General features: G+C 43.9%; 1 protein-coding gene across 3 annotated transcripts in view; it reads left to right on the top strand.

Moving 5' to 3' along the window:
- The window catches only part of CORIN (corin, serine peptidase), a 179,065-nt gene extending 152,113 nt beyond the window's left edge, over positions 1–26,952 (top strand). For 2 of the 3 annotated variants that reach the window (XM_081139845.1, XM_081139846.1), the window contains 6 exons: positions 8,459–8,575; positions 10,915–10,970; positions 11,123–11,297; positions 20,152–20,423; positions 22,422–22,555; positions 26,534–26,952. In XM_081139845.1, the coding sequence (XP_080995971.1) occupies positions 8,459–8,575; positions 10,915–10,970; positions 11,123–11,297; positions 20,152–20,423; positions 22,422–22,555; positions 26,534–26,716 (937 nt within the window). In that variant the 3' untranslated portion in view covers positions 26,717–26,952. Of the gene's footprint in view, positions 1–8,458; positions 8,576–10,914; positions 10,971–11,122; positions 11,298–14,233; positions 14,495–20,151; positions 20,424–22,421; positions 22,556–26,533 lie in introns of those variants that run through there. The other variant, XM_081139847.1, reaches the window with a different exon arrangement.

Below are 26,952 nucleotides of genomic sequence, written 5' to 3'. Positions count from 1 at the left end.
CTAAATTCTCATGACAGTACATGGACTTTGCTACCTGCATGTCCAGTATCAAAAACATATGGACATTTCTTTAATCAATGATACAAGTCAGAATTTAAACTGCCCTCTAATACTTGCCAAATGCTCAGTTGAGACATCTGGTATTTGAGGAAGTTGTTCGAAGGGGATGTGATGACTCTCTGGGTCTCTTGGTTTCACAAGCTTTATCTCTACATAAAGTTAGATCATCCAGAAATAGGCTGTACTACTACTTTGACAAAATTCCTTTATGGAGTTTAGTTTCAATTTGATTTTATGCTCTAATCTTTCAGAGTTGGTCAACAGGAGAAACATGCTTCAAAAACATGTTTCTGTGTCGTGGGAAAAACCACAAAGGCAACATTATGAAACCTTACTGTCCCTGATAAAAAGATTTACATTGTAGTATTTTCCTCCTCCCAGGAAAAGTTTCTAATTTCAGATTTTATTTGTCATGTACAAACTATTTAATCCAGGATGATTTCCTTATTGATTGACTTCCATGATGCTCAAAGACAGTTAGTTCTTTCCCGTAGTAAATGCAGTGCAGGTTGCTAGAAGCTCAAAACTTTTTAGTCAGCTTTAAAAAATTTAAAAATAATTCATATATCATAAAATTCACTCTGTAAAGTTTGGTTGTTTTCTGTATATTCACAATGTGTGTAATCAGCAGCATTGTTTAATTCCAGAACATTTTCATCAGCTGGAAAAGAAATCCCATGCCCACTAGCAGTCATACCCTGCTTCTCCTTTCCCCAACCCCTGACGAACACTAATTTACTTTCTGCCTCTATGAATTTGCCTATTGTGCACTCTTCACACGAATAGAATCATACATTATGTGCATTTTTGGCCTGACTTCTTTCACTTAGCATAATGTTTTTCAGGGTTCATCTGTGTTATAGCATGCATCAGTACTTCACTCCTGTTTATGGCTAAATAATATTCCATTCTTTAGATATAAACACATTTTGATAATTCATTCATCAGTTGATGAGCATTTGGGTTGTTTCTACCTTTGGGCTCTTATGAATAATGCTGCTATAAACATTCAGATACAAGTTCATATGTAAACCTATGTTTTCAGTTCTCATGGGTATATACGTAGGACTAGAATTACTGGGTCAGATGATAACTCTATGTTTAGTTTTTTTAATAATTCCCAAACTGTTTTCCAAAGGAGCTGTACTATTTTATACTCCCATCAACAGTGTGTGAGAGTCCATTTTCTCCACACCTTCACATCTGACTAAAACGGGTCACTCTGGTTGTTGTATTGAGCGTGGGCTGGAAGGGCAAGGGAAGAAACAGGAAGGTTAGTCAGGAGGCCATTGAAGTAATCCAAGTGAGAGGTTTTGGTGACTCAGATCAGTATATTAGCAGAGGACACGGCGAATAAATGGTTTGATTCTGAATATATTTTAAAAGTAGAGCCAACAGGACTTTCTGACAGATAGATGTTGATTGGGGGTTGAGAAGAGTTAACAAAGGGAAGAGTTGAGGACGACTTAAAGGTTTTTGGCTGGAGCAGCTGGAAAGATGCAATAAAAATAAACTGGATGGGGAAGACTGTGGATGGAGCAGGTTTGGGGAGAAAGGTCAGGTCTGTTTTGGACATGCTAAGCTCGGGATGCCTAGTAGACATTCAAGTGGAGATGTTTATAAGGCTCAAGTCTAAAGTTTATTCGAGAGGTCTTGGCTGGAGATGCGTATTTGGGAGTCGCTGGAATACAGATGATATGTGGATTTATGGGACTGGGTGACGTAACCAAGAGTGAGTACCGGTAGAGAATCTGATGTAGGGCTGAGCCCCAACATGAAGAGAATGAGAGAAGAGAGGTAGCAAGCTGAAGGAGAGGAGAAACACCAACCGGGGTGGGGTGGGTAAAACTATGCGATATCCTGGAAACCAAGTAGAGAAATTGTATCAAAGAAGAGGCAATGGTCAGTCGTATCAAATGCAGCTGAGAAGTCAAGTAAAGTGAGGACTGAAAAGCAGCTATTGGTTTCAGCACTGTGCATGTCATGGGCATGAACAGTTTCAGTGCAGTGAGGGGCAAAAGCCTAAAAGATAGTGGGAAGAGAGAAATAAAAAAGTAAGTATAGAACATATGTTGAGGGATTTTGCTGCAAAGGGGAAGCAAAGAAATGCAGTCAGAGGCTGGTGGGGAAGTAAGAGATACTTGGTATCTCCATTTCTATGGAAGCGCTCACTGTTCCACGGCTGAATTCCTAATAGAGCCCCACCTGCCATAGTGTGAGTGTCCCCCTGCCCCCATAATTCATATGTTGAGTCCTAATCCCCACTGTGATGATATTAGGGGGTGTGGCCTTGGGAGGTGATTAGGTCAAGAGGATGGAGCTTCATGCATGTGATTAGTGCCTTACAGATTCCAGAGAGCTCTCTGGTCGTTTTCCAGGTAGATGGCTGTCTGTGGACAGGGATGTGGGTCTTCACCAGACACCAAATCTGCTGGTACTTTGATTTTGGACTTCCCAGCCTCTGGAACTGTAGGAAATAAATTTGTTTTTTCTAAGCCATCAGTCTATGGTAATTTGCTATAGAACTCCTAATGGACAAAGACAAAAAGAAATACTTTTCTGTCAAAACTCATCTTTCATTCCATACTATTTTTAACCAAATAAGTGTGTGCTACTTTTCCCAGCTGGTGGGCCTACCATAAACTAGTTCATCCTTCTGCAACTTCATATCCCTCCATACGCCGCTTCTCTTCCTGACTGGTGTATCTGTGTGCCACAGGCAAATCCCTTCTTGCCTTTCCCTCTGCCTTCATATCGGCATCATTTCTATGCAGATCCTTCGGGGCCTCTCTTAAGCCCCAAGACTCCGATGAGGCCTTTCTTACCTCCTTCATCATATTTTTTTCTAGAACTTCCCATAGTATCTAGAAATCGGTACTGCATAATTTCTCTCCTAATTCTGCAATGCCGTATGTCATTTATATATTTTTTATTCTTCATCTTATTTTCCAGATTATTTTGTATTTAGGTTATATAAAATAATAAATGACCAAGCTTAATTATGTGCCATCCTTTTCTGAGCACTTGATATGTGTTATTTAGATTTATCCACATTATAATCCTGTGAGGTAAGTAGTAGTGTTATTTTTACCTTACACATGAGGAAACTGAGATGGAAGAGGTCAAGGAACTTCGCTAGGTCACAGAAAACACAGAGCCGGATGCAAGTCTGAACACGGGCAAGGGTCATCCTGAGCACTAAGAGTAGGTCCCCTACACACCCAGTTATTCAATAAACGTGACCTCAGTGATGTGGCCAATCAGCTTCTCAAACATAAATCCCTTTTAGTATTGCTTTACGTGGGAGTGTTCTGCCAAGTCTTCGCGCCACCTTGTGACCTTATCATTGTATGACTTTTAAGTAGATTGCAGTGAGGAGGTAGGGGTTGGGGAAATTTATCCTGCAGGAACACAATCCAAGTGTTTTTTACTTTTTGAAGTGTCACTTAGAGCAATCAGTAGATGCTTGACATGTTCTAAGTAGAACTCAGCCGAAGCAAACTCATAAAGTGTTCTTTTCTTTCACACAGAAGCTTTGTAGTTTTCTGGCAGACGTGTAGCTTGGGCACAGGGAGTTCATTTCCTACCCGTTTCCAAGAAGCTGCTGGTTAAATGCCTGCCTGGGTGAGAAGAAAGCCGTAGAGTCCAATGTGTGGGTGTAGTGCTTTCTGGATGTGCTATTCTGGGGTGAGGAAGAATAATGCTTTTCTTGAAGAAGTGTTACATCCTAAAGAAAGGGGAAATGTTTTTAAAGTTCTCCCATGAGACCATTGGGTGTGAAGCTTTAATAAACAAAGCAAGGCAAGTCTACCGGTTGTCCTGAGAGCATTTCCATATGACCACTAACAGCAGACTCTGGCAAGAATTTGGATGCTTGTTAGCAAACAAAATCTCAAACTGTCAGTTGAGTTAATGAATAATTTATGAAGTTGAATGGAAACTTCTCAGTGGTGTAGAGAAAGTCACCATTATTAACTGAATTGGAACTATGTGAGGTCCTGAATTAATTAGATTTTTTAAAACTGTCTTACATTTCATTTTGTGGTAAAAAAAAAAAAAAGTTCATTAAAAAATTGATTCACATCCTGATTTAGAAAATTAAAGATGGTTTCCACCCGGCCGGGTGTGGCTCAGCGGTTGAGCATCGACCTAGGATCCAGGCGATCGGGGTTCGATTCCTGGTCAGGGCACATGCCTGGGTTGTGGCTCGATCCCCAGTTGGAGGCATGCAGGAAGCAGCTGATCAATGACTCTCTCATCATTGATGTTTCTATCTCTCTCTCTCCCTCTCTTTTCCTCTCTCTGAAATCAATAAAGATATATTTAAAAAAAAAAAAAAAAAGATAGTTTCCATGGGTTCTCCAGAAATAAATACTTTCAAGACCCAGCTTTTAGCCAAAAATATCAGGGTACTTGTAAGCAAGAAGATTTTGGAATTGGAAGAATTAATCTCCATAAAGTCTTTGGGTGCACCAGATTCCCCAGTCATAATGAATGTAGCATTGCCATTAGATGTGGATATGAATGGGTCCTGGGAAAATAAGAACATGATTTATAACTTGAGCAATCAACCCATCAGGAGTTGACCAAAGGGGTCTGAGTGACTTCTGATAAAAGTCACACTTATATGATGGCAACTTCATTTTGGAAGTATACCAGGAGACTCTTGGTGATGACATTGCAACCTACTGCAATTTGGCTTTCTTTTATCTCCAAGGTAGGACTGGTAGTCAGCAGTGATATCTACATGGCAAGCCTACTGGCCTTTTCTTCTTATTCATACAGTTTGGCTTAAAAATCCAATTTCTTACTCTGGCATGTAAGACTGCATAATGTGGCCCCTGCCTCCCTCCCTTACCCAATATTCCAGCCCTCTCCACTAGTCCACTAAACCTTAAGACACATTGACTTTATTACTGTTGACCCTGAGAAAGAATGTACCTGCTAAGAAGGACTCTTTGTGGTTAATCAGGCCCAAATTCGTAATTGGAGTCTAGCAGCCTTTGTTTATGTGGCCTCTCATGCGTGCAGTATTTCAGTCAAAAGGCACAGACCGGGCGGCCAAGCTCCCTGCGTTGTGCCCCTGTTGGCTGAGCCGACCCTTATAAAGAAGTTCCTGGGATCATGTTTTGACCAATAGGATTGAGACTCTTTAGGATACAGTTACTCTGATGCTTAATCACTGGGAAAAATATTTTTTGCTCTCTATCCAACAGGATTTCTTTAATTTGTCTCTTGATATAATATGAAAAAAGATGTTAAGTCAAATGAATTACTAATTGCCAAATATAATTTGAGCAGCATTTAAGTTCCGGATACCTTTTAATGGCATGGTTTATATTTTATACATATAATAAAAACTAAAAAATACAGACACACATATTCTTGATGAGTATGTAAATTGGCATTATTCTTTGAAGGGGAAATTCATACTGTTAATAGAGAATTTAAGTTTTAATTCAATAATTTTATTTCTAGGAATTTATTCTAAAATCACTACTGCATATAGGCAAAGGTGAGTGGTTAAGGGTGTTAGCTGCTGTATTTTTGTTAGCATAGCCCAAAATTGGAAACAACCTCCATGCGCATCAGGAGTGGACTGGCTAAGTAATGTATGCACATCCATATAAAGGAACATTATGCAGCGATGAGAAGAACATGGCTTGTGCTGTTAATGGAGGTGGGCCACGGAGTGTTCAAAGCTTTAGGAGTGGTAACCTGACGTCAGACTCTGGGATTCAAGTACCAGCCCTGCCATCTACTTGCTGTGTGACTTTGGGCAAGTTACTTATTCCCTCTTTGCCTCAATTTTTTCATCTCCGAAATGGAAACTTCCAAAAGCAAACTTCACAAAGTTGTTGAGAGGATTAAATAAGATAAAACGAGTTAGTCTTTTAGTGCTTGGCATATAGAAAGTAGTTAACAAATGTTATTATGGAAAGAATTCCAAGGTGAATCGTTAAAAGGAAACATCATTACCACCACACAGATTAGTGTGTATAGGCTAGAAATAGATGAGAATCTATGCATGAATTACAGACAAAGTGTGGCAAGGATACTCAAATGCTACTTCCAGAGGTCATTTCTATATATCTGGAATGAGAAGAATATTGTTTCATTGAGTATTTTTTCTATGTATAAGTATTCTATGATTTTAAATTTATTTTAAAAAAACAAGAAAAACTAAAAACACATAGATGCTCAGATTCTATAGGATGGCAGAAATAGAACCACCTGGATTCACTGATATATTTTTAATGGTCAATCGGATGACATTTTTAGAGCCAAAAGATCTATTTTTGTGCACCATATGTACACTAGTGTTTAGGATTTCATGGAAAACTAATTTTTATAATGATTCTCCCCTCTTCTTAATGATGAATTTCTTAGATTTTCCACTTGATGTAACAGAGATTCAAGCTAAATTGCCTTTCTTGCTGGAAGCTAAGGAATGAAATGGAAAAATGCCCCATGTGCAGTGCTCAGTGGAGCCCTTAGGGTACTGGAGGGGCCTTCTGAGTTGAAAGACTGAAATGTCCTTTGCAATGACTTTTCTATCCAGCATCCGTGTAAATCCTATGCTGAACTGTCCTTCTTGTGTAAGTCCCTGGTGGCCCTGTGAATACCCGCCTACAGAATGACTTGATTAAACAAGTCTGAAGTTGATCTTCCTTTGGCTTTTTGCCAACAAAAGGCCTGGATTTAGGAGGCCGAGGTTGTTCTACCACAGAAAAGAATTCTCAGGATGCAGGGATCAGGAAAAGCACCGTGAGTGTCCCCCACACCTCCACATTCAGGCTTCTGGGGTTGCTAGAAAGCCAGGCTCTCCTTTTGGTCGAGGAAAAGAAAAGTTCCCATGTCGCAGTAGGTTTGGTGACGCCATCAATGACCTGACAGTTCATCCAAATTTCCACATAAATTTAAATCCTGTGCAACAATTTTTAAAAGTGTGGTCAGGGTTTATGCCATTTGTCTTAAAATCAAATGATCACAATTCATTCATTATTAAGGACTCTGTTGTATTTTGAGTCATTGGCTCTTACTCTATCATTAAGGGCTCTCCTTAGAGGATTTCCCCCTCTTTAAAAGTAAGAGGATTTGGTGAGGTTTTGTTCTTTCATTTTCTATTATGTAATTATAGCTGTCTTAAAAGAATTAATAATCCGATGACATTATCATTTTCTTTCAATGCCACTAAATTTAACTTTTTCCTTTCCTGCCCCCCCCTTCTTTTTGCAAAAAAAAAAAAAAAAAAAAATGGCAGCCTGTTATCAAAAATGAAAGTCCCTAAGCATGCAGACTTGATGATGTCACCGCTTCAGGGCTCCCAGGTCCACCTGAACCCCCCGCGCTGCCTGCCATGCTGCTCAGTATCTGATGCGTTTCTCCAGGGAGCCCCACCTGGATGTGCATCGCCTCCCCCTCCAGCAGCCCTGCTCCTCGGCGTCCCAGGAGCGCCCCCTGCCTGACAGGCGGAGGCCCCGGTTCGAGGCCTCACCATGGCTCCTGTCTCCCCCTCGGCCTCCAGCACAGGCCCTGCTGCCTCCCCCCCTGCCGCCTTCCTCCAGCGCACACTGACTGCTCCGCCTCTCCTCCCCTTTCCCGTCCGGCGATCAGGTCCCAGAAGGTCGCACCAAATGGGGCTCGTCTGAGCTGTGTCATGAGGGAGGGGGTACTTTACACAAAGACCTAAATACTTTCAAAACCTGAGGTTTTATTTCTTGGATGGAGTGTAACCGTGTTCATTTGAGTGATTGAATGAGACATTCATAGGAAAGTTGAGTGAGAATGTAGGTCAAGGACAAAATAATGTTGTTTTTAACTCTTGTTTCCATTTTCCAGGGTCCTTCCTAATTTGTAGTCCATAATGATCTTACAGTATGTTGAAAAAAATTCCACTCAATTTTATGCCATCTAAGTAGACACTAAATGGCCATTTATTCTCTTTAGTTATTATTTATTTTTATTTAAAGGTATTGCTACATTGCGGGATAACATTGGGCAAGAAAATATAAGAAAAAAGCAAACAGCCAGATACACTTTCTTTTATTTTTGACCCCTGCCTAAAGTTGTTCTTAATTTTTACATATTGGAATTTTTATATCCTATACGTTAGAATTCTAGCACCTCACAAAAGTTCAAATACATGTCAGCAGATGCAATGACTAAAACAGCTGTAATAATTTGGATATTTTTTTTTTGCTTCAGTATACTTTTAGTAACTCTTGCTGATCACATTTCACGCCGAATTTCAAATACAAATCCCCCTCTTGAAACATTGATTTATAATTTAATGCTTTAAAAAGAGAGAGAGAAAGAATGAGTGCCAAATAATGATATTGCCTGGTCAAAGGTCATTGTACTCAGACTGTTTAACTGGCATTTACCCTTCCATCAGAGAACCGTCGGTGACTGAATTAATACCGGAACAGGAGCAAGACCGGCAGTGGCTGACCTTACGCCCCGACTGGCAGAGCCTCAATGGGACCACTTTGCACCAACTGCTAGAAAAAGGGTAAGAGACCCTTCCCCAGAGCTGTGTAGAGTGAGCGCATTGTGGAGAGAGGCTATCATCAGGGCCCTTCTGCTGTTTCTAACTTGAGATAGTTCAAACTTGTCACATCAATAAAGAGCTTCCATAGAATGGTTGCGGGCCTTTATACTTCAACATCGTTTGGCTTTATTTTTTTCTTTCTAGACATAGATTTTTTTCCTCTTGGCTATGATATTTTTCTTTAATGATGATTATAGAAACTATCAGGTGAAGGAGGAAGAACTTGTGTTCTAATCTTGGAGCTTTTCACTTCCTACTTGAAATAAATTCTCATGTGTGCACTTCTTACTGATGCTACATGTGACTAGTTAACCGAGGGAAGTGAAGTAATGAAAGCAGATACAACTTGAAGGGTCTGAGAGAAAAATGGACATGGAATGGAATTAGAATCAAGTAGCCTTGAAAGTACACTTGTGGGGAGTTTTGTCTAAAAATGATGGCAGGAAGATAAATGGGGACATTAATGCTTATTTAAAGTTTATTACATTATGGGCACATAGCTTTAGAATATATAAATAACTTGCTCAAAATTCACTGCCCACACATGGGAAGGGATAGTCTCTCAACTCAAACCAGGTTTATCTGACTTCAAAGCTTTGAATAAGTCTTAGAGACTCCACCTCTTAAAAATTCCAAAGAAGATAACTAAAGGTGGGCCATTTTTCTTTAGAAAAATCTATTTTCTCCATATTCCAAACTCTGCAGCCAGATTCCTGAATATTTGTCAACTGAAGTACTTCCTCCAGAACAGTGACCTGAATCTCTCAAGAGAATTATATGTTTCCCCAAACTGAGAATGCCAGAGAAGCCCTCTCAGGTCAAAACAATAAATGAAATATCCATTCTAAATTGGGAGTTGGTAGAACTGGCTCTAGTCCTGGCTTACTAATTAGATATGGGATTTTATAAAACCATAATTTCCTATAAAATAAGTAATTGAGGTGGACAGTCTTTGGTGTCTTTTCCTATTTCTACAAGCTATGATTTTGGACCTAACAAATAACAACTAAAAAATTATTGAGTATCACTTCCATGCCAGGTTCAGTATTAAGCTCTGAGGGGATGTAGAAGTGAATTTGGGGGACAAGGACCCTGGTCTCAAGGAACATACATTGTATAGGTGGGCAGAGAGACAATAAGCTATTAAACAAAGTGAATTTCAGATATTTGGAAGCGCTACAAAGAAATTAAGGATAAGTGGGGGAGGGGAGGGGGGGAGATACGACTTCAGTTTGTGGGAAGGCAAAAAGCAAATGTGCTTTTTCTGTATTATATAATTTGTTGTATACAAATAATTACACAGGTCACGAAAATTTAGCAAGAAATGAAAATACAGTAAATCTTCAAAAAGAAATGTAGAAATGACATATGTAGGGATGGATATATATGTATATATATATATACACACACACATTCATATCTATATATGTATATATTTTTTTTCTGAGAGGTCTAGGATTCTACATCATAGTATATTTGACAGTCCAAAATATTTTTTGTCTTTTCAGTTTACACTGTGAATAAGTGCTTCATGGTTGGAAAAGAGCTTTGTAATTAAAGCTCAACATACCCTAAACTGAATTCTCTAGTGCAGCCACATTGCTAGATGCTTAAACATGGCCCATGTTCTTGCTTTGAAAGGCTAACTGCAATTTTTAGTAAGTTCTTCTTTTCCTGAACCCACACTGCCTGTAAATTCCACGTATTAGTCCTCCCTGCCATCTAGAGTTACCCGGAATGAAGCCAATCCCCCCTTCTTCCCATCAGCCCATCATAGACCTGTAGTTTAATATCAAAAGTCTCGGCAAGATTCCTTTCCAACTTAAATATTCAGTTTCTTTATTTATTCTCTAACTTTTTAAGGTAATATTTTATTTCTTTCAAACTATTTCTCAACCTTTTTTGGATATGCATACCTCTCCATGAGCATAAAAATCTGACATGGTCCCCCTCACTGCAGATTCCAAGAAGCAGCCCAATTCCCCCCCTTTCTTCTCCCTACTTTGAAAATCCTGGTTTGAGTTCATATTGTGGGTGGGGCCACCAGCCCAGATGACGTGGGAAAGTTTGCTAACAATAGCTGCTCTCCTCACAAATATGAAATTATATTATGATATTAAATAAACTAAAAAAAAAGTATACATCCTTTGTGCTCCCCACTCCCGAGGTGATTCTCACCACAGCCCTGCCTTGAGAACTGCCCTCAGGTAAGAGCTGAACCTATGTCTTGCTTCTCACTGGTAGCATTTGAAGTGAGCAATGAACATGTAACTTAATATGATACCTTTTTATGTTTCCAGATCTAAGCAGTCTTGTCGCAGCAGAAGTAAGATTTCTCTTCTGTGTACTAAACAAGGTGAGAGAATGAATGGTGTCCCAATGGGATATAAACTTCACTTAACTGGGTTGGTTCAGGGGAAAAATAACCACTTGCAGGTGACAGCAGAGGGCCAAGCATCTAGCTGGGTTTGGGGGTGAGTCACACACACCTTTCTTGCCCCTTGGTAGACTGTGGGCGCCGCCCTGCTGCCCGAATGAACAAGAGAATCCTCGGGGGTCGGACGAGTCGCCCTGGAAGGTGGCCCTGGCAGTGCTCCCTGCAGAGTGAGCCCAGTAAGCACATCTGCGGCTGCGTCCTCATTGCCAAGAAGTGGGTTCTCACAGTCGCCCACTGCTTCAAGGGGTGAGCTGCACCTTTTCTTTTTTGCTTTGCCTGGATCTGATCATTTTTTCACTTGGGCATTCTTAGTGAAGCCACTTTGTGCAAAAGTCACTGTTGATCTACTTCCCGGGCCTTTATCTGCTTAGATTTTTCTACCCTTGGTGTAGTCAGCCTGCATACGTGCTGCTCATTTATTGGCGATGGACATCTCTTGCTTACGATTTACGTCCTAAAGAGGGGGGAATAGGAAGAAGTGTGGCAGATTGACTCTCCAGCCAGTATTCGTCTCTTTTCTAACCCCTTTCAGTACGTTAAATATATGGGAAGTTGAACAAGGTGGTTTACTCAAGGGGATAGTACAGTGAGGGGAGGGTGCTAGGGGAACTGGTGAGGAATTTGGGAAGCAGAGTTAAAGGTACAATATGTGTGTTAGGGTTCTACAGAGAAATAGACCAAAGAGAGAGAGATTTACTTTAAAAAATTGCTCACATGATTGTGGCAGCGTGGCGAGTCCAAAATCTAATGGGGTTGGCCAGAAGTTGGGGTAGAATTGCAGATCAAGTCCAAAGGCAGTTGGCTAGTTGAATTCCTTCTTGCTCAGGGGAGGTCCGGCTTTGTTTTATTAAGGTCTCCCCACTTATCGGACTGGGCCACCTACATTATGGAGGGTAATCTGCTTTACTCAAAGTCCACTGATTTAAATGTGAATCTTATCCAAAAGCATCTTCACAGAAAAATCCATAATATTTTGGCACCATAGCCCAGCCATATTAACACATAAATTAACCACGACACTGTGACTAAAGGGAGCAGAAAAGTAAGACCAAGGGGATGCCTACCACAAATTGACAAATGTCCCTGCAGAAGGTGCTCATGTGTTCCAACTATCTGTTATGTAAGTTAGGAGCAAGAAAACCAAACCAAACAATAACAACAAAGAAAAAAACCCAAACGTGTTATGCTCACAGAAGATTCTGGGAGTCAGACACCTGGAAGAGCATAGCTGGGGTACTTTGTCTTTGCCCAGTGATGTCTGGGCGTCAGCCAGAAGGGTCTAAGGCGAGGGGCCACCTGCAGTGTGACAGTCAGTGCTGCCTGTGGGCTGGGGCCTTAGTTCCTCCCCATGTGGGATGCACAGCATCGCGCCTGGCACCCCAGAGTGAGCTTCCCAAGGAGGGAGCGAGCAGATGCGGTGTCCTTTTGTGACCAGCCTCCAAGGACACACAGCATTGCTTCTGCTGTGTGGCTGGTCAGAGCCCTCCAAGCCCCACCCAGAGACAAAGGGAAGAAACACAAAACTCTCCTCTCCAAGGGACGAATGTCAGAGAATTTGAGGACACTTTCAAAATGACCATCATACCACCAGTTTTACTCATTTTATTTTTAACAATTTTACTTTATTGAAAAGTCATACTAAATAATAGCAAAAATTTAAAACAAAATAACATAGTTCTATCACCTGATTATTTTCATCTGATGAGGTTAATTTCTAGGAAAAAAATGCAATTTCATTTTTGTGTGTGCCTATTTGCCTATTATTTTTTCTCAGCTTTGCCACTTACTGTGTGACCACAGGCCAGTTCATTAACTTCTGTGGGCCACAGTTTCCTCCTCTGTTAAATGAGGGAAATAACAGTCACAGGGGTGGTATAGGCATTAAGTGAGCCTCTGGAAAATCTTGGGAATCATGCCTGGTATCAATAAGTAAGACATTGGTAAGACTTTAAAAAAATTTACTACTAAAATCATGCATTCTAACTTTGCCCTTAGCGCTATGGCATGAGCAGCTTTGCGTTTTGCTCGCCCTATTTTTATGTTTTTATCGCCTCTCACACTCGTTTACTTCCCCCTCATCTTCACGGTACCCTCTGTTACAGCCTGGCGAGTGTTCCTCCACAGCCGTAGACAACGACACCTTTCCCAAGGTGTCCCTGTTGCCTTTTACAATCTGGAATCAACCCTATGCTTGAGCTCGCGAGGCGACGCTCTCATGTAGCCGTACACGGCAGACATCCCCCAGGTCATTGATACAGCCCTAGCTCATTCTTTTCCAAAGCTAAGTGATATTCTGTAATACAGATTTGCCATAACTTTTCCTGTTATTCCCCAGCTGATGGACATTCAGGTGAGTTCCAATTTGCTACCAGTTTAACAATAGTGCAATACACCTTACACAAAGCTACTCACCCACTGGGTGCCCTTCTTGCTGCAGGAAAGAGGCCTAGCATGTGTGTTTAGTTCTGTGCAGGGCTTACAAAGATGAATACACAGTTCCTTCCTTGGAATGCTAACCGAATGAGGATACAGGCATTTAAACAAATTATTAGAATGTAATGTGATAAGTGATTACAAAATGGAAATGTACATATCCAGTTATTCGATTGTTCTTTTTGGGGATATAAAATATAAAACATCAAGCCAGTACCTCCTCTGGAGAACATTTAGTGTGTAAGACCCAAAATGATTTGAAGAGTCTGTGTAGTCTGTCAGGAAATATGCGGCAATGTTATTGCTTCGGAAGAGGCCAGATGTTTCCAGATGTCTTTTCCAGTTCTGATTTATGACTCCATGATAAGCAGAAGATTAGGCTAGCAAAAGTACATTCATCAAAAGATGATTACCTAAATGAATCCAACAGTTCTTTGAGGGAAACACATTCTTCACATGCTAGTTCATCCAGGTTCATACCCGACTTTTGTCATTTCCATATGTGGCGTCTAAGTTTCCTCTTTCACGGGCAGATCTGTGCAGTTAAGAAGAAGCAACAGGGAAGAAATATGTGTTTACAGTTAAGGAAATGGATAAGATATCAAAGGCCTTGTTGAAATTTTATGCAGCATTAAACTTAACAGAACTGTCAAGAGGGGCCTGGCTTACCCACGAGAAACTAGAAATTGCCCAACTTCAAACAAGCCTTTGTTTGAATGTGTGCTAATAACTCTGATTCTATTTTACAGTCTCTCCAGTGGCCCTGCAAGCTTCTGAGAACTTCTAATTATAAGCCTTGCTCTCTGCCGGAGCCATCAATTGCTGCAATTAATGGGATTTGCTTCATATCCTGATCCCATCGTTGGGCAAAGCCCCTTGTGACCCATCTGTAGGTCTTCTCAAGCCTGTCTCTTTTAATTATATTGGTGGAAAAAACCCACACATTTGTTTTGCTCTTCCATAGAGAGGTATTTAAAAATCCCAAATGAAAATTAAAAACATGAGATGCTAAGCAGATCAAATCAAGTTCCATATGCCCTAGTAACAATTCAACTTCAACCGTTGTAAGGGAGAGAAACATTTCCTTCTGGGGGTAATTTTACAAGCAGTTTTCCCGTCTCCTTCCGCCTGTGGGAGATGGAAGCTGAACTTCCTAGGCAACTGGTAATTGTCAGAAGCATCTGTCTCCAGGAGGCCCACACGAACACTGTCATCCTCTATGACCGTAATCCCTACCCCTGCCAGGCCACCCTTGCCTTGACTCTCTGACAGGACTTCTGTCGCCGTGTGCACTCCCCCGTTGTCTCAGTCCTTCAGCCCCTCACCTCCCTCCTTCCCCCAGCTGACTGAGGGCCCCTGCTCGGCACTTCAGCCCTCTCTCCGGGCCTTCACCTTCCCTGTTCCTACCTTTCAGCCAACACGTGCCAGGCAGACGTGTCCTTACCTAAGTCATTTTACAGGCTCGGGAAAGGAAGTGAGGGATTGGGCCTGACTTCCTGCGCTGAACCAGCGTTGTGTCTCCATGGTTACTTTTGTATCTTCTAGGTGCTTATGAGCTACGCCAGTCATTCACCTTTTTCTTTTCTTTTCATTTTACCGACTTGAGGGATTCGGTTCATTCCTTTCAGTAATAATATCCACTAAAACAGGAGTTTTCCCTTTTGTAGCCATCCCTCCCCTGGGCTGCTGTTTTCTAGCATCACTGGAGAGTGAGCATCGTGGTTGTAAAAAGCCCTCGGTGTCTCTGACCTGACCCTGCTCTCCCCACTGTCCTGTCCCCCGTGGAGGTTATTCTGTGTGTCCCTTCCCTCTCCAGTGGAAAATGTCTGGGCCTAGGACAGCCAGCAGCTGGCCTAACATACGGGCCAATCCATAGTTTCTGGGGCTTGCCGAAACCCGGAGCCCTTGTCCTCTCACCCTCCATAGCTCCCTATTTGATTCTGCCAGGGTTGCAGCCACCTCTCCGGGGACCCTGCACCCGCACCCGAGCCTCTGGGCGCTGCTGAGCATCGCACCCCGACTGCCGATTGGGGTCACGTCGGTGTGTGGTCCTGAATCTCAGCTGAGCATCTCCCACATGGGTCCTTTCCAATATATTTCCGCAGTAGTCGCTTTTCTGTCCTCAGAAACAACTCTGTGACATCTCCTCTCTTCTCCACCGTCCCCTGATGTCAGCTCATACTTCATGGAGAAAATAGACACCATCATAGCTTTTCGCCTGGTCTCATCCCCAGTTCCAACAAATTACTTGTATCTATGGCCACATCCCTGACTGTCCCTTGAGTGTGTCCCTGATCTTATTTAAGGACAATTATATCCCCTCTCGTCTTTTCAATGACTTTACTCCTAAAATCTTATTTTGCATCGTCAATTTTTTTTCTGCTGCGTCATTCCCTTCAGCAAACTTCCTTTCATTTCTTAACTTAAACCCCCTTCTCTTGACTTCACAGCTCTCTTCAGCTATTGCTCCCTGTCAGCTACTGTTCACAACCCAACTGCTAGAAGAGTTTCCTGCAGTCACTGTCTCCACTTTTCCATCCCCATTTTCTCCGCAACGTACTCCAAATGGGCTCCCACCAGCATCACTGCAAGAAGTGGCGTTTATCAAATCCTTTAATGACTTCCACCTTGCCACATCCGATGGTGAATTTTCAGTTTCCAACTCACTAGAATCCTCCCCAGTATTTCATCACTACCTGCTTCTTCCTGTTTTTATATATTGAATTTATCAGGGTGACACTGGTTCATAAAATTATATAGGTTTCAGGTGTGCAATTCTATAATGCATCATTTATATATTGTATGGTGAGTTTACTGCCCCAAACTACACCCTTCTTGAAATACTTTTTTCATTTTTCTTTTAGTGTAACGAAACATTTCTTGCTTCCCTCTTATTTCACTGACCGATCTTTGTGTTTCTATCTGTCATCTTCCTCTCTGTTAGGCTACTAAACGTCTTAGTGCTCCAGAGCTGAGCGGTCTGTAGCTTTGTGCCGCTTCAAATTCACAAGTTGAAACTCCAGCCGCCAGTAGGATGGTATTAGGAGATGGGGCCACTGGGAAGTAAATTAGATTATGAGAGTGGGGCCCCATGATGGGATTAGTGTCCTTAGAAGAAGAGGCACAAAGCTTGTTCTCTCTCTGTCGTATGAAGATGGAACAAGAAGACAGCCCTCGGTAAGCTGGGGAGAGCCTCTCCGTCTGATCTCCGACTTCCAGCCTCCAGAACTGTGAGGAATAAATCCGTGAAGTTTCAGCCACCCAGGCTCTGGTAATTGGTGATAGCAACCCAAGCTAAGACAAAGGTCCAATTCTTGGCTTTCCTATCTTTCTTCACTCATTGAATCACATAATTTCAAATACTTTTTCATATTTGAACAAATATGAATATCAACTATTTGTTCATGACTTCCGAATTTGTATGTCCAGCCCTGCCCAGATTTTTCCCCCAACTACCACAACCCCCACCAACTTTAAACGGATATATTTAACCGCTTAGATGATATGTCCATTTGAATGTGTAGTAAACATCCTTCTTTACAGGATCAGGACAAAACTTGATTTCTTATCTTTCCCATTGATCAGATAATGGTGTCCTTCATGAACTTTCCCCATCTGAGAAAAAGGCATTATTTTCCATTGAGGAATCGTCCTTAATATCTCTCACATTGGTTCTCACAAAGCAGTAAGTTTTGCAGGATCTTTTTCCAAAATAGAGCTCTAACCCAAGCACCTCTCACCATCTTCATGCTAATATCCTAGCCCAAGCCACCACCATATCGACTCTTCACTCTTGCATTAGTTTCCTAGGATGGCCACAGAAAAATACCAGAGACGGCTGCTTGCACAGCAGAAGTTTATTATCTTAGAGTCCTGGAGGCCAGAAGTCCAAGATGAAGGTATTGGCAGGGCTGGTTCCTTCTGAGGGTTGTGAGTGCCAGTTCCTCTCACCTCGATCCTGATGTTACTGGCAATCTTTGGCATTTATAGGCCTGTAGAAGGATCACTGTGATCTCTGCTTTCATCTTCACATAGCTTTCTCTTTGTGTGTGTCTTTCTCCGTATTGCTCCTTTTTATAAAGACACCAGTCATATTGAATGAGGGCCCACTCTAATGACCTCATTTTAAATTGATTACTTCTCTAAAGATCTTATCTTTAAATAAAGGCATTTTCAGATGGATGGGGGGTTAGGGCACAAACAATCCATACCAGCGATGAAAACAGTCTCCTGTTTGGTCTTTTTGGCTTCTCTGTTGTTCCCTTATTGTCTCTTGTCCACACAGTGGGATAGTGATCTTTCTAAAATGTGAATCAGACCACATTGCGCCCAGTACTTAAAGCCCTACAATAGCTTCCCATTATACCAAAAATAAAACTGTCTTCATAGCCTTTCAAGATCTAGTCTTACTCCTTTGACTGCCTGTCCCTCTATTCTCCCATCCATCAGGGGCTTTTTTCCTTTCAGGATAGCATGTAACAGCCACTCAATAAATATTAACTGACTAAACAGCCCCTGCTTGGTGTTTCTTAACAACTGTCAACAGAAGTGTTCAAACCTGCAGAGAATTTTCATGAGTTTATTTGAGACAAATGTACAATTTTTAGGAAGCAATGGATTAAGAAAACGCTCTGTAAATTGTGCTGCTATGAACATAGGGATGCATGTATTCTTTCTGATTGGTGTTTTAGGATTCTTAAGATATATTCCTAGAAGTGGGACCACTGGGTCAAAAGGCAGCTCCATTTCTAATTTTTTGAGGCACCCCTATACTGTTTTCCAAAGTGGCTGCATTCCCACCAGCAGTGTACCAGGGCTCCCCTTTCTCCACACCCTCTCCAGCATGTGTCATTTATTGATTTGTTGATGGCAGCCATCCTTTTTTTTCTTCTTTTTTTTTAATATATCTTTATTGATTTGAGAGAGAGGGAAGGAGAGGGAGAGAAAGAGATAGAAACATCAATGATGAGAGAGTCTTGATCGGCTGCCTCCTGCACAACCCGGGCATGTGCCCTGACCGGGAATCGAACCCCGATCACCTGGATCCTAGGTCGATGCTCAACCGCTGAGCCACACTCGGCCGGGCAATGGCAGTCATTCTGACAGGTGTGAGGTGATACCTCATTGTGGTTTTAATTTGCATCTCTCTGATGACTAGATGTTGAGCATTTTCTCATGTGTCTTGGCCATCTGTATGTCCTCTTTGGAGAAGTGTCTATTCAGGTCCTTTACCCATTTTTTAATTGGGTTGTTTGCCTTCCTCTTGCTGAGTAGTAGGAGGTCTTTGTACATTTTGGAAATTAGCCCTTTATCAGATTCATCCTTGGCAAATATGTTCTCCCAGACCCTGGGGTTCCTTTGTATTTTGAGGGTGATTTCTTTTGCTGTGCAGAAGTTTTTAGTTTGATGTAGTCCCATTTGTTTATCTTTTCCTTTGTTTCTTTTGCCCAAGGAGATGGGTGGGTAGGTGGGGAGAGATTAACCAAAGAATTTATATGCGTATTTGCAACACCCATGGATACTGACTATAGTGTGGTGAAGGCCTAGGGCGAGGAGTGGGTGCAGGGTGGAAGGGGTTAATGGGGAAAAAAGGAGACATCTATAATATTTTCAGCAATAAAGATCAATTAAAAAAGAAAAAGAAAATGCTCTGGAGAATGGCCGTTTTGCAGCTTATTTTATACATTAGAATCAAAAGAGGAGAAACAGGGAAGGTAACATGAAATCCATTGGTGGTGGATTAAGGGGCAGGAGAAAGCAAAGGGGGTGGATCTCTGGGATTGTTAAAAAGTAAAATGGAGGGACACACTCTTTCACACTGGTGGGTACAGGATAGTTGATGACATTTGCAGCACGTAGAGATGGCATTCGGGGAACAAGGTAACGAGGAAGGTTCTGTGGTCTCCGGCTCTGGTGGGGTAGGATGACCCGCGTGGTCTGGAAAGGGCGGTCATGCTGACACCCAGGACGCTGGCCGCCCTTGAACCACGGGGACGTCGGGCTGCTCCGGGCACTTCCACAGGACGGCAATGAACAGGAACGCGGAGGGGCGATGGCCCTGCGGGTGGACAGGGCTGTGGCCCGACACAGGCCAGCCCCTGCACGCATTTACTTCGTGGTCACCCTGTTCTAACGTATATTCACTATATGTGCTGCCGAGAATTCTTTAGAAATATCAAGGACGGAGCACGCTATTAAAAGTAAGACATCCGTGATATTTATAGAACAGCAATGACACTGTTGTGTGACATTTCTCAGTACCAATTTGGTAACCTCTCAACTATCTCCCAATTTCCACTTGATTATTTCCGAAGTAAGACAAAGCAGGGTGATTTCTATTACAGGCAGTAATTATAAATATTCATTTTCTTTTCCTAAATAGGAGAAATAGTTAAGATACGAAAGCAAAATCAAAAGGGTGAACAAAAGGGAAATTTTGTGCCCTCAAGAGAAGATAAAGGTAGGCAGGCTCTGGACCGGCGCCGAGCGGAGGGAAACGCGCCGCTTCGCGTCCACGCCGAGCCGGCGGCGGCAGGCGGCAGACCCAGGGCCCGGCCGTGCGCGGCGGCGCGGTGTCGGCTCCCCCGCCGCCCGGCGCCCGAGACGCGCGCAGCCGCGCTTCCTTCTGGGGCGTCCTGAGGCCAATGCTCCCGCGTCCCTGTTTCAGGAGCGAGAACGCCACGGCGTGGAAGGCGGTGCTGGGCGCCGGCCACCTGGGCCGGCCGTCGGCCTTCGCGCAGACGCGCCCCGTGAAGACCGTGGTCCTGCACCCGCGCTACCGCCGGGCCGTCATGGACTACGACATCGCCGTGGTGGAGCTGAGCCGGGCCGTCGCCGAGACCAGCTACGTGCGGCCCGTCTGCCTCCCCCGCCGGGAGCAGGCCCTGGAGCCCGACACGTACTGCTCCGTCACGGGCTGGGGGCACACGGGCGACAGAAGTAAGCCGGGCGGGCGGCCGCGCCGCCCCAGCGTGGCGGGGAACACCTCGCGCTGCTTGCTGGCCTTGGCGGTCATTCCCGTTGCGCTCCTCCCAGGGTAGGCAGGAACGGCAGATCCCGAGCCCCTGTGTCATGCTTGGCCTTCCGGGCAAAGGATAGAGGTCAGCACGGCGCTTAAGCCTGCCAGGCTCAGAGGCAGCCCCCGAACCTTTCTCTGGGGAGCCGGTGCCAGTTTCGGAGCTGCCAGGCGAGGTGGGAGCGCGCAGTCATCCCGGGGGCCGTCGCCGCGGATGGCCGCACGCCCCGCAGGCGGACTCGCCGCGCCCTCCGTCTGGCGTTTCCAACCCTGTGTTATGATTTGGTCTTGTCGACCTTTGTAACACAACCTGTAAGTCCTTCTACAAAGAAAACTGATTTGCCATTTGCCTATTTAAATGGACTAAAATAGTTGGGCTCCCTCGATGGTTTAAACGGATAAAACACAGAAATTTAAACATTTGTTCTACTTACTCCGAGCCCCCAAATGGACTCTCATTTTGCTTGACCTCTTAAAGTTTAGAATAAGAATTGAATCCACGAGACATTTTCTTTCCAAGGCCACTCCGTATCAAGCGCTCTCAGGAATGGCGAGGCAGATGGGTGTCCTGTTACCTACCTTAGCCACTGCCAATGTGAAGGACATTTTTATTTGGAAGTTCAGTCAGATAAGGTTTGAGCTAAGCTGAGTTTCCTTTCTATATGATCAACTGAGGACAAAAAAGAAAAATTCAATAGAAGTAGGTCAGTGACGTCTGAAAAGCTCACGGGTAAGAACTTCACAGGCAGTCGGACATGATGTCATGTTCCTGCACATCTTGGTTTTTCAAAGCTACAGTTAGTACTGTGATATGAGATGGGAGCAGTGTATATTTAATATTGCCTCTACTGGTATTGCTCCCACAATATCCATATCAGACTGAGAGCAGTCCAGTAACATAGCGCACATGCCACAAATAGAGTGCAGTGTGAAGGGCGAGGGTCCAACCTGGGTGAGAAAGGCCTGACTGACCCTGACTGCACCACTAACTCTACAGTGGGGAACATCATAGCAGCTGTCAAATGACAGGGTTGTTGTAAAGACTGAAGACGACAGGCCCAGAGGATGGTGCGTTTAGGTGCCTGGCCCACTGCTAGGACCCAATACATGCTAGTGATTGTTCTTACTACCATTCTTTTGATAACTCCTGAGACTTTCACTGTCCTCATCACATTGATTTTTCCAAACATGATTCTTTCTCCCAGTAAGGGGCCCTGTACAACACACAGCTTCACCTTCACCATCCAAAAGGAGAGCAGGGGTACCTTGTAGAATGTCCAAACAATGAAAGATTCATGCTTCGAGAAGTCAATTGTTATTCTTTGAGAACTTTCCAACAAGATGGATTCACATGCTCCCCTCTGACACTAAGGGATGTCTTTGTCCCTTTCAACATCTCTCTCATATCCACTGGGATTAAAGGTTCTTGCCTCAAATGATGGCTACTGTAGTGCATGGTGAGACACATTCTGTAAGCCCAGGAGAGGGCCGGCCTGGCCCTGCCGGACGCACCAGTGTGTGTCCTGCGGGAGAGCGGGACCGGTGTGCTGAGCTGACACTCAGCTGGCCGCCTCTTATTTGGGGCAGAGCTGTGGCTTGGTTATTTTCCATTTCATTGCCATGGCTGTTGTTTTTATCGCAGCATATATAATAAGAGGGGGAAAGCATGATCCCAGTTACCTAACCAAGTGACTTAGCCATTCCTGTGCCTTGCTTTTCTTAATAAAATAAAGGGGGTTTGACCACAAAGGTTTGTCAACGCTTCTAATTGGACAATTCTGATTGCAAACAAGCTTTGTCTTTGAAATAACATTTTAAGAATATGGTTTTGGGATATAAAAACATAATCATTTCATATATGGCTAGCATCATTTTTGAGCCATTTAACCCTCCAGTATATTTTATTTCTCCTAAATCCCCAGTGCCTTTCAAGCTGCAGGAGGGAGAGGTTCGGGTGATTCCTCTGGAGCAGTGTCAGTCCTACTTTGACACGAAGGCCATCACCACCCGGATGATATGTGCTGGCTATGAGTCCGGCACCGTTGACACATGTATGGTAAGTTGTTTTCTGATTATCGAGGTGATTGAGCTCAGCAGTAACTTCGATGGGTTCATATAAACTCATTGTTATTCATGTGAAGCCCTTTGGGAACATTTTTGGAAAATCATTCGTTAGCCGATGTTTATGACACTGTGATTTCCTCCACCCAGTACCCTATGAACCCCCTCACTTGCTGTCTCCATGCTCTTCGCTCACTCAAGTTGCCTTCAGCTTTCTTATCTGCTCTCGGGGAGCAGCACCTGTGTCAGCAACAGGAGGGAAACAGCTGTTCTGCTCCATCTCATTGGACCACTTTAGGGGCCACCAAAAGTGTCATTTTATTATGTTAGCTCGGTGGTAATAGCACTGTTGAATTTCTAAGAGGAGCAAGTGGTAACCATGGCTTCAACCAGGCTGCCTGGGAAGCAGGGGGACCCCAAAGGACAGTTTTAGCCATCGGGGTGAAAGCTTTAACGCACACACAGCACCCCAGCTCCTGGGTGTGTCACAGACCCCTCTTTCTTAGGAGGTGATCACACTGGCGTTGTCTGGGCCTGCGCTTGATTGCCAATGTGTCTTCAAATGTCACTGAACGCGATCTTCAGGGTTCCTGGTCGCAGCAGTTCATAGAACATGCTAAGGGAAGCATTTTTATTTTCACTTAATAAACACTCATTGAATATTATACTGGACTGGCTCCCAAGGAAGGATTAAAAAGGGCAAGTTGCCAAAGACGCTTATAACAGAGTGGGGACAGCAGTTATCCTATGTCCCAGCTAAGGAGCACCTTCGTTATTTCATTGCTTTGGAGCAGGTCCAATTGTCCCCTCCTCCCCCATGCCACACACACACACACACACACACACACACACACACACACACACACACATTTCAGAATTGCAGAAGAGATGCAACAGTGCTATTACCACTGAGCTGACATCATAAAACGACACTTGCGGTGGTCCTGCTTCAGAGTGGGTAACTCGGGACTGGGAATGGCCCGGTGGTGATTCCTTGGACAGTTGTCAGGGGAAAGAGGGAGGCAGACAGCTGGCTCCCTTGGAGTTTCACTGAGGCCACCTTCCTTCTGGCCCCTTGGCCACAAGCCATCCAGCGGAGGTGGCCAGTAGTAGAGGAATCTGCCTTCCACGCAAGAGTCCCAGGTTTGATTTCCCAAGGCAAAAAACAAAAAAAGGCCGAATGGTGTGGGGCTTAGGACGTAACATTTGCAGCCTGAAGGATCTGGGTTGGGTCCCATCTCTGCCCCAAAGAACAATGTGACCTGGAGAAGTTATCTAACCTCTCTAGAAAGTTTTTTCATGAGTCAGTGGGGACCCCGCCTAATTTCTGGGGTGTTTTGAGGACTGAGTAAGTTCATATGAAAACTCCTATCTTTCGCACATCAGCGCGGGATGCCTGGCATACACGCAACGAAGGGTAACTATATGAATATTAACGTCTATCGTTTGGTGGTCACTGTGTAGCAGGACCTCTTCCAGATGCTTGATAACAACTCATTTAATCCTCACAATTTCCTGTTGTGGCAGCATCAGTGTTTTTCCTAGATTACAGACCAAGAAAAGAAGGGACCCGAGAGGTTAAGTAATTCGCCCAATTTCACCCAGCACGAAGGGGGGTAGAGTGAGGACGGGAGCCCAGGCAGCGCGGCCTCCGGGCCCAGGTGCTGGGCACTGGGCCGTCCTAGTGGCGGCCAAAGAGCAGTGCCTCTCCCCTTGGTAACTGCCAGAGGGGGCAGGAAGGCGACTCTTGAAAGAGAACTGAAGGCTGTGCAGGGGCAGGCGCAGGCTGGTCACATCATGATGTCTAATGGAAGCAAGTCCCCGGCTTCCTCAGCAGTGGGATCCGGCCCTGGGGGGCCTCAGATGCAACCAGAGGTCCTCTCACGACTGCACAACTCCAGGCAGAAGAGGAAAACCACAAAGCAAGCAAAAGCTGCCTCTGACTAGGTCTGGGGTTCCTCTGACTAGGGGTTCCCCAGAACCCCTCATTATCTTTCCGATTCATCAGTGGAGCACATTGGAAGCTGTGGGTCCCTCTGGTAAGGTGTAGGAATCATCAGGATCAATCCTGAAGCCAAACTAACTTTGGCCCAAGCCCAGTACCGCTGAGGGGAGGGGCCAAGAGGCAGACCGACGGTGCCTGAGCCGCGGGCTCCCCGTCGATTGAACGGCTGCCCCCCGCCTCCCGTTTTCCGCCCCAGAGCCCGCGGCCTCGCCAAGGCCGCCTCGAAACCCCCGCTCAGGCCTTAGGAAGGCGCGTCCGCCCCTCCAGCTGGAAGGGCTTGTTCTTTCCTCTGACGATGCCTTTACTTAGGGTCCTTAGATCGTGCTTTCACGTAAAGGTGTTCTTGTCACCAAAGCGGACTTGTGGCCCCTCGGTGACTAAAATAGTGCCTTCACCTGTGTGGACTTAGCATGAACCTGCAAAGAGCAGGTGCTAAGTCTACGCTAAGTTTCTCACCTGCAGGTGTAGCGCGAGCCTGTAACACGCTCCACTTTGATCACTCTGTGGCATAATGAGTAGCTCAGCCTAAGTACGTCCCATCTTAGTATTTCTTCTATACAGGGGGTGGTGAAAAAACTTGTGGACTATGTCTCATGAAATGTTTCCAGTAAATGTCACTTAAAAATGATCCATTAGGCTTTTTAAGCAGAACAAGTTACTCAGCTCCTTGTGTGGTCTACACTCACTATTCAGGCTGCGGCATTGCTAACTTACGAATGTAAAGCTCGCCGCCCCCAGGGGAGCACGCAGCACGGCCGACTCCGTGTCGCTTTGGCAGCGGTCTGTGCACCGACGTTTCTAAGCAAGAGGGCCTGGGAGTTAGAGGTTTGCAGTCGCGCTGCTAGCCTGGCGAGTTTAAATCGCAGCCCTGCCGATAAACAAGTTATAAACCTGTTGTGCTTCACTTTTGTTATCACTAAAATAAATATAATAATAATAATTATATCACATAATTATCAACTCATACGGATTTTGTGAGGATTAAATGAGCTAATACAGCAAAAGTGTTCAGAAAAGTATCAGTAAACATGATTTTTCTTCTTTAATGTTGCCAAGTGGGAATGGCCATGGATATACTTCCAAGTCTGAATCTCTTGCAGGGCTAGGAGTATTTCTCGATTTCCTCCATACTTGCTCCCTTCTTTTCTAAGGTATCCATCCTTCCCTTTGAGGCACTGCGAGACACACCGTCTAACCTACTTTGATATTTTCAGATGTAGCAAATATTGACTTTATAAAGTCATAGTGTCTTAAGGTTAATTAAATGCGGCAAAAGAACTGCATAAAACCCAAATGCAACACCTAAACTTGTATATCAGGAATGAAAATCTATGCGTGTGAAATCCAATGTAGGTTATAAATAAATAAAATACCTTATGGTAAATCACTCTTACGTGGTATTTTCCATGTAAGCATGCAAACTGAAAAGGTCCTAAAAACTATTAAGAAATGCAGTACGTGGTCCCTGAGTATGTTTTTCTTCATGCATTCATTCACATAGCAAGAATCTGAACGTAGTAAGTTAACTTAGAATACTTTTCTAGTATTTCTTATGGGAAGAGAATCTTTGAATGTTCCATTTTGGATACTTTCTATATTTATAAAATGGAACAAAGTTAAAGAATGAGATTATGAGATAATTTATTGCAATACAATAAATTTTAAAAATATATGACATTTTGGTAAGTACGAGAAATGACTAAAAATGTATTCTAATTTTACGGGAAGAAATAATAGAGCCCTTTCCCAAGCCACCCCTGTCCTTTTAAAGATGAGTTTAAAATGTCCATTTGGAAGGTCCATCGATGTGGTGGGAAGCCTGTTCCTGCCACAGGCTGGCAATAAAAGCTCTGTTGAAATTTTCCAAAAGGTTAAGCTGGGTTTGGCTTTATTTTACCCTCAGGATAACATGGACACCGTTAGGGCTCCGAAAGCCCAGTGCCTAACGTCCCTTGCTATTCATTACAGGGTGACAGCGGAGGACCTCTTGTTTGTGAGCAGCCCGGGGGACAGTGGACATTATTTGGTTTAACTTCATGGGGCCCCGTCTGCTTTTCCACAGTCGTGGGGCCTGGAGTTTATAGCAATGTGTCGTACTTTGTCGAATGGATTGAGAGGCAAATATACATTCACACCTTCCTCCTAAACTGATTCCAAAGATGGCCAGAGACTGCCAGCGACACTCAAAGAAAGTGGCCTTCTTGACTGTGGGGTGCTTCCCGCGGAGAGCTGTACAGAGAAGCACTTCCTGGGGCAGGGACGCTCCACAGCGCCCCGCGCGTGCTCATGTTTGTTTTGGTCTAATGTTATTCAGCTTTTTCCCCCCAGCTTTATTTTTCTCTTAATTCAAGTTCAATGAAAGTCTTTTAAAAAAAGAAGCCAAGCAG

Source organism: Miniopterus schreibersii (genome assembly GCF_964146895.1).
Source record: "Miniopterus schreibersii genome assembly, chromosome: 1".
Taxonomy (NCBI): domain Eukaryota; kingdom Metazoa; phylum Chordata; class Mammalia; order Chiroptera; family Miniopteridae; genus Miniopterus; species Miniopterus schreibersii.
This window is presented reverse-complemented; position numbering and strand designations above follow the sequence as displayed.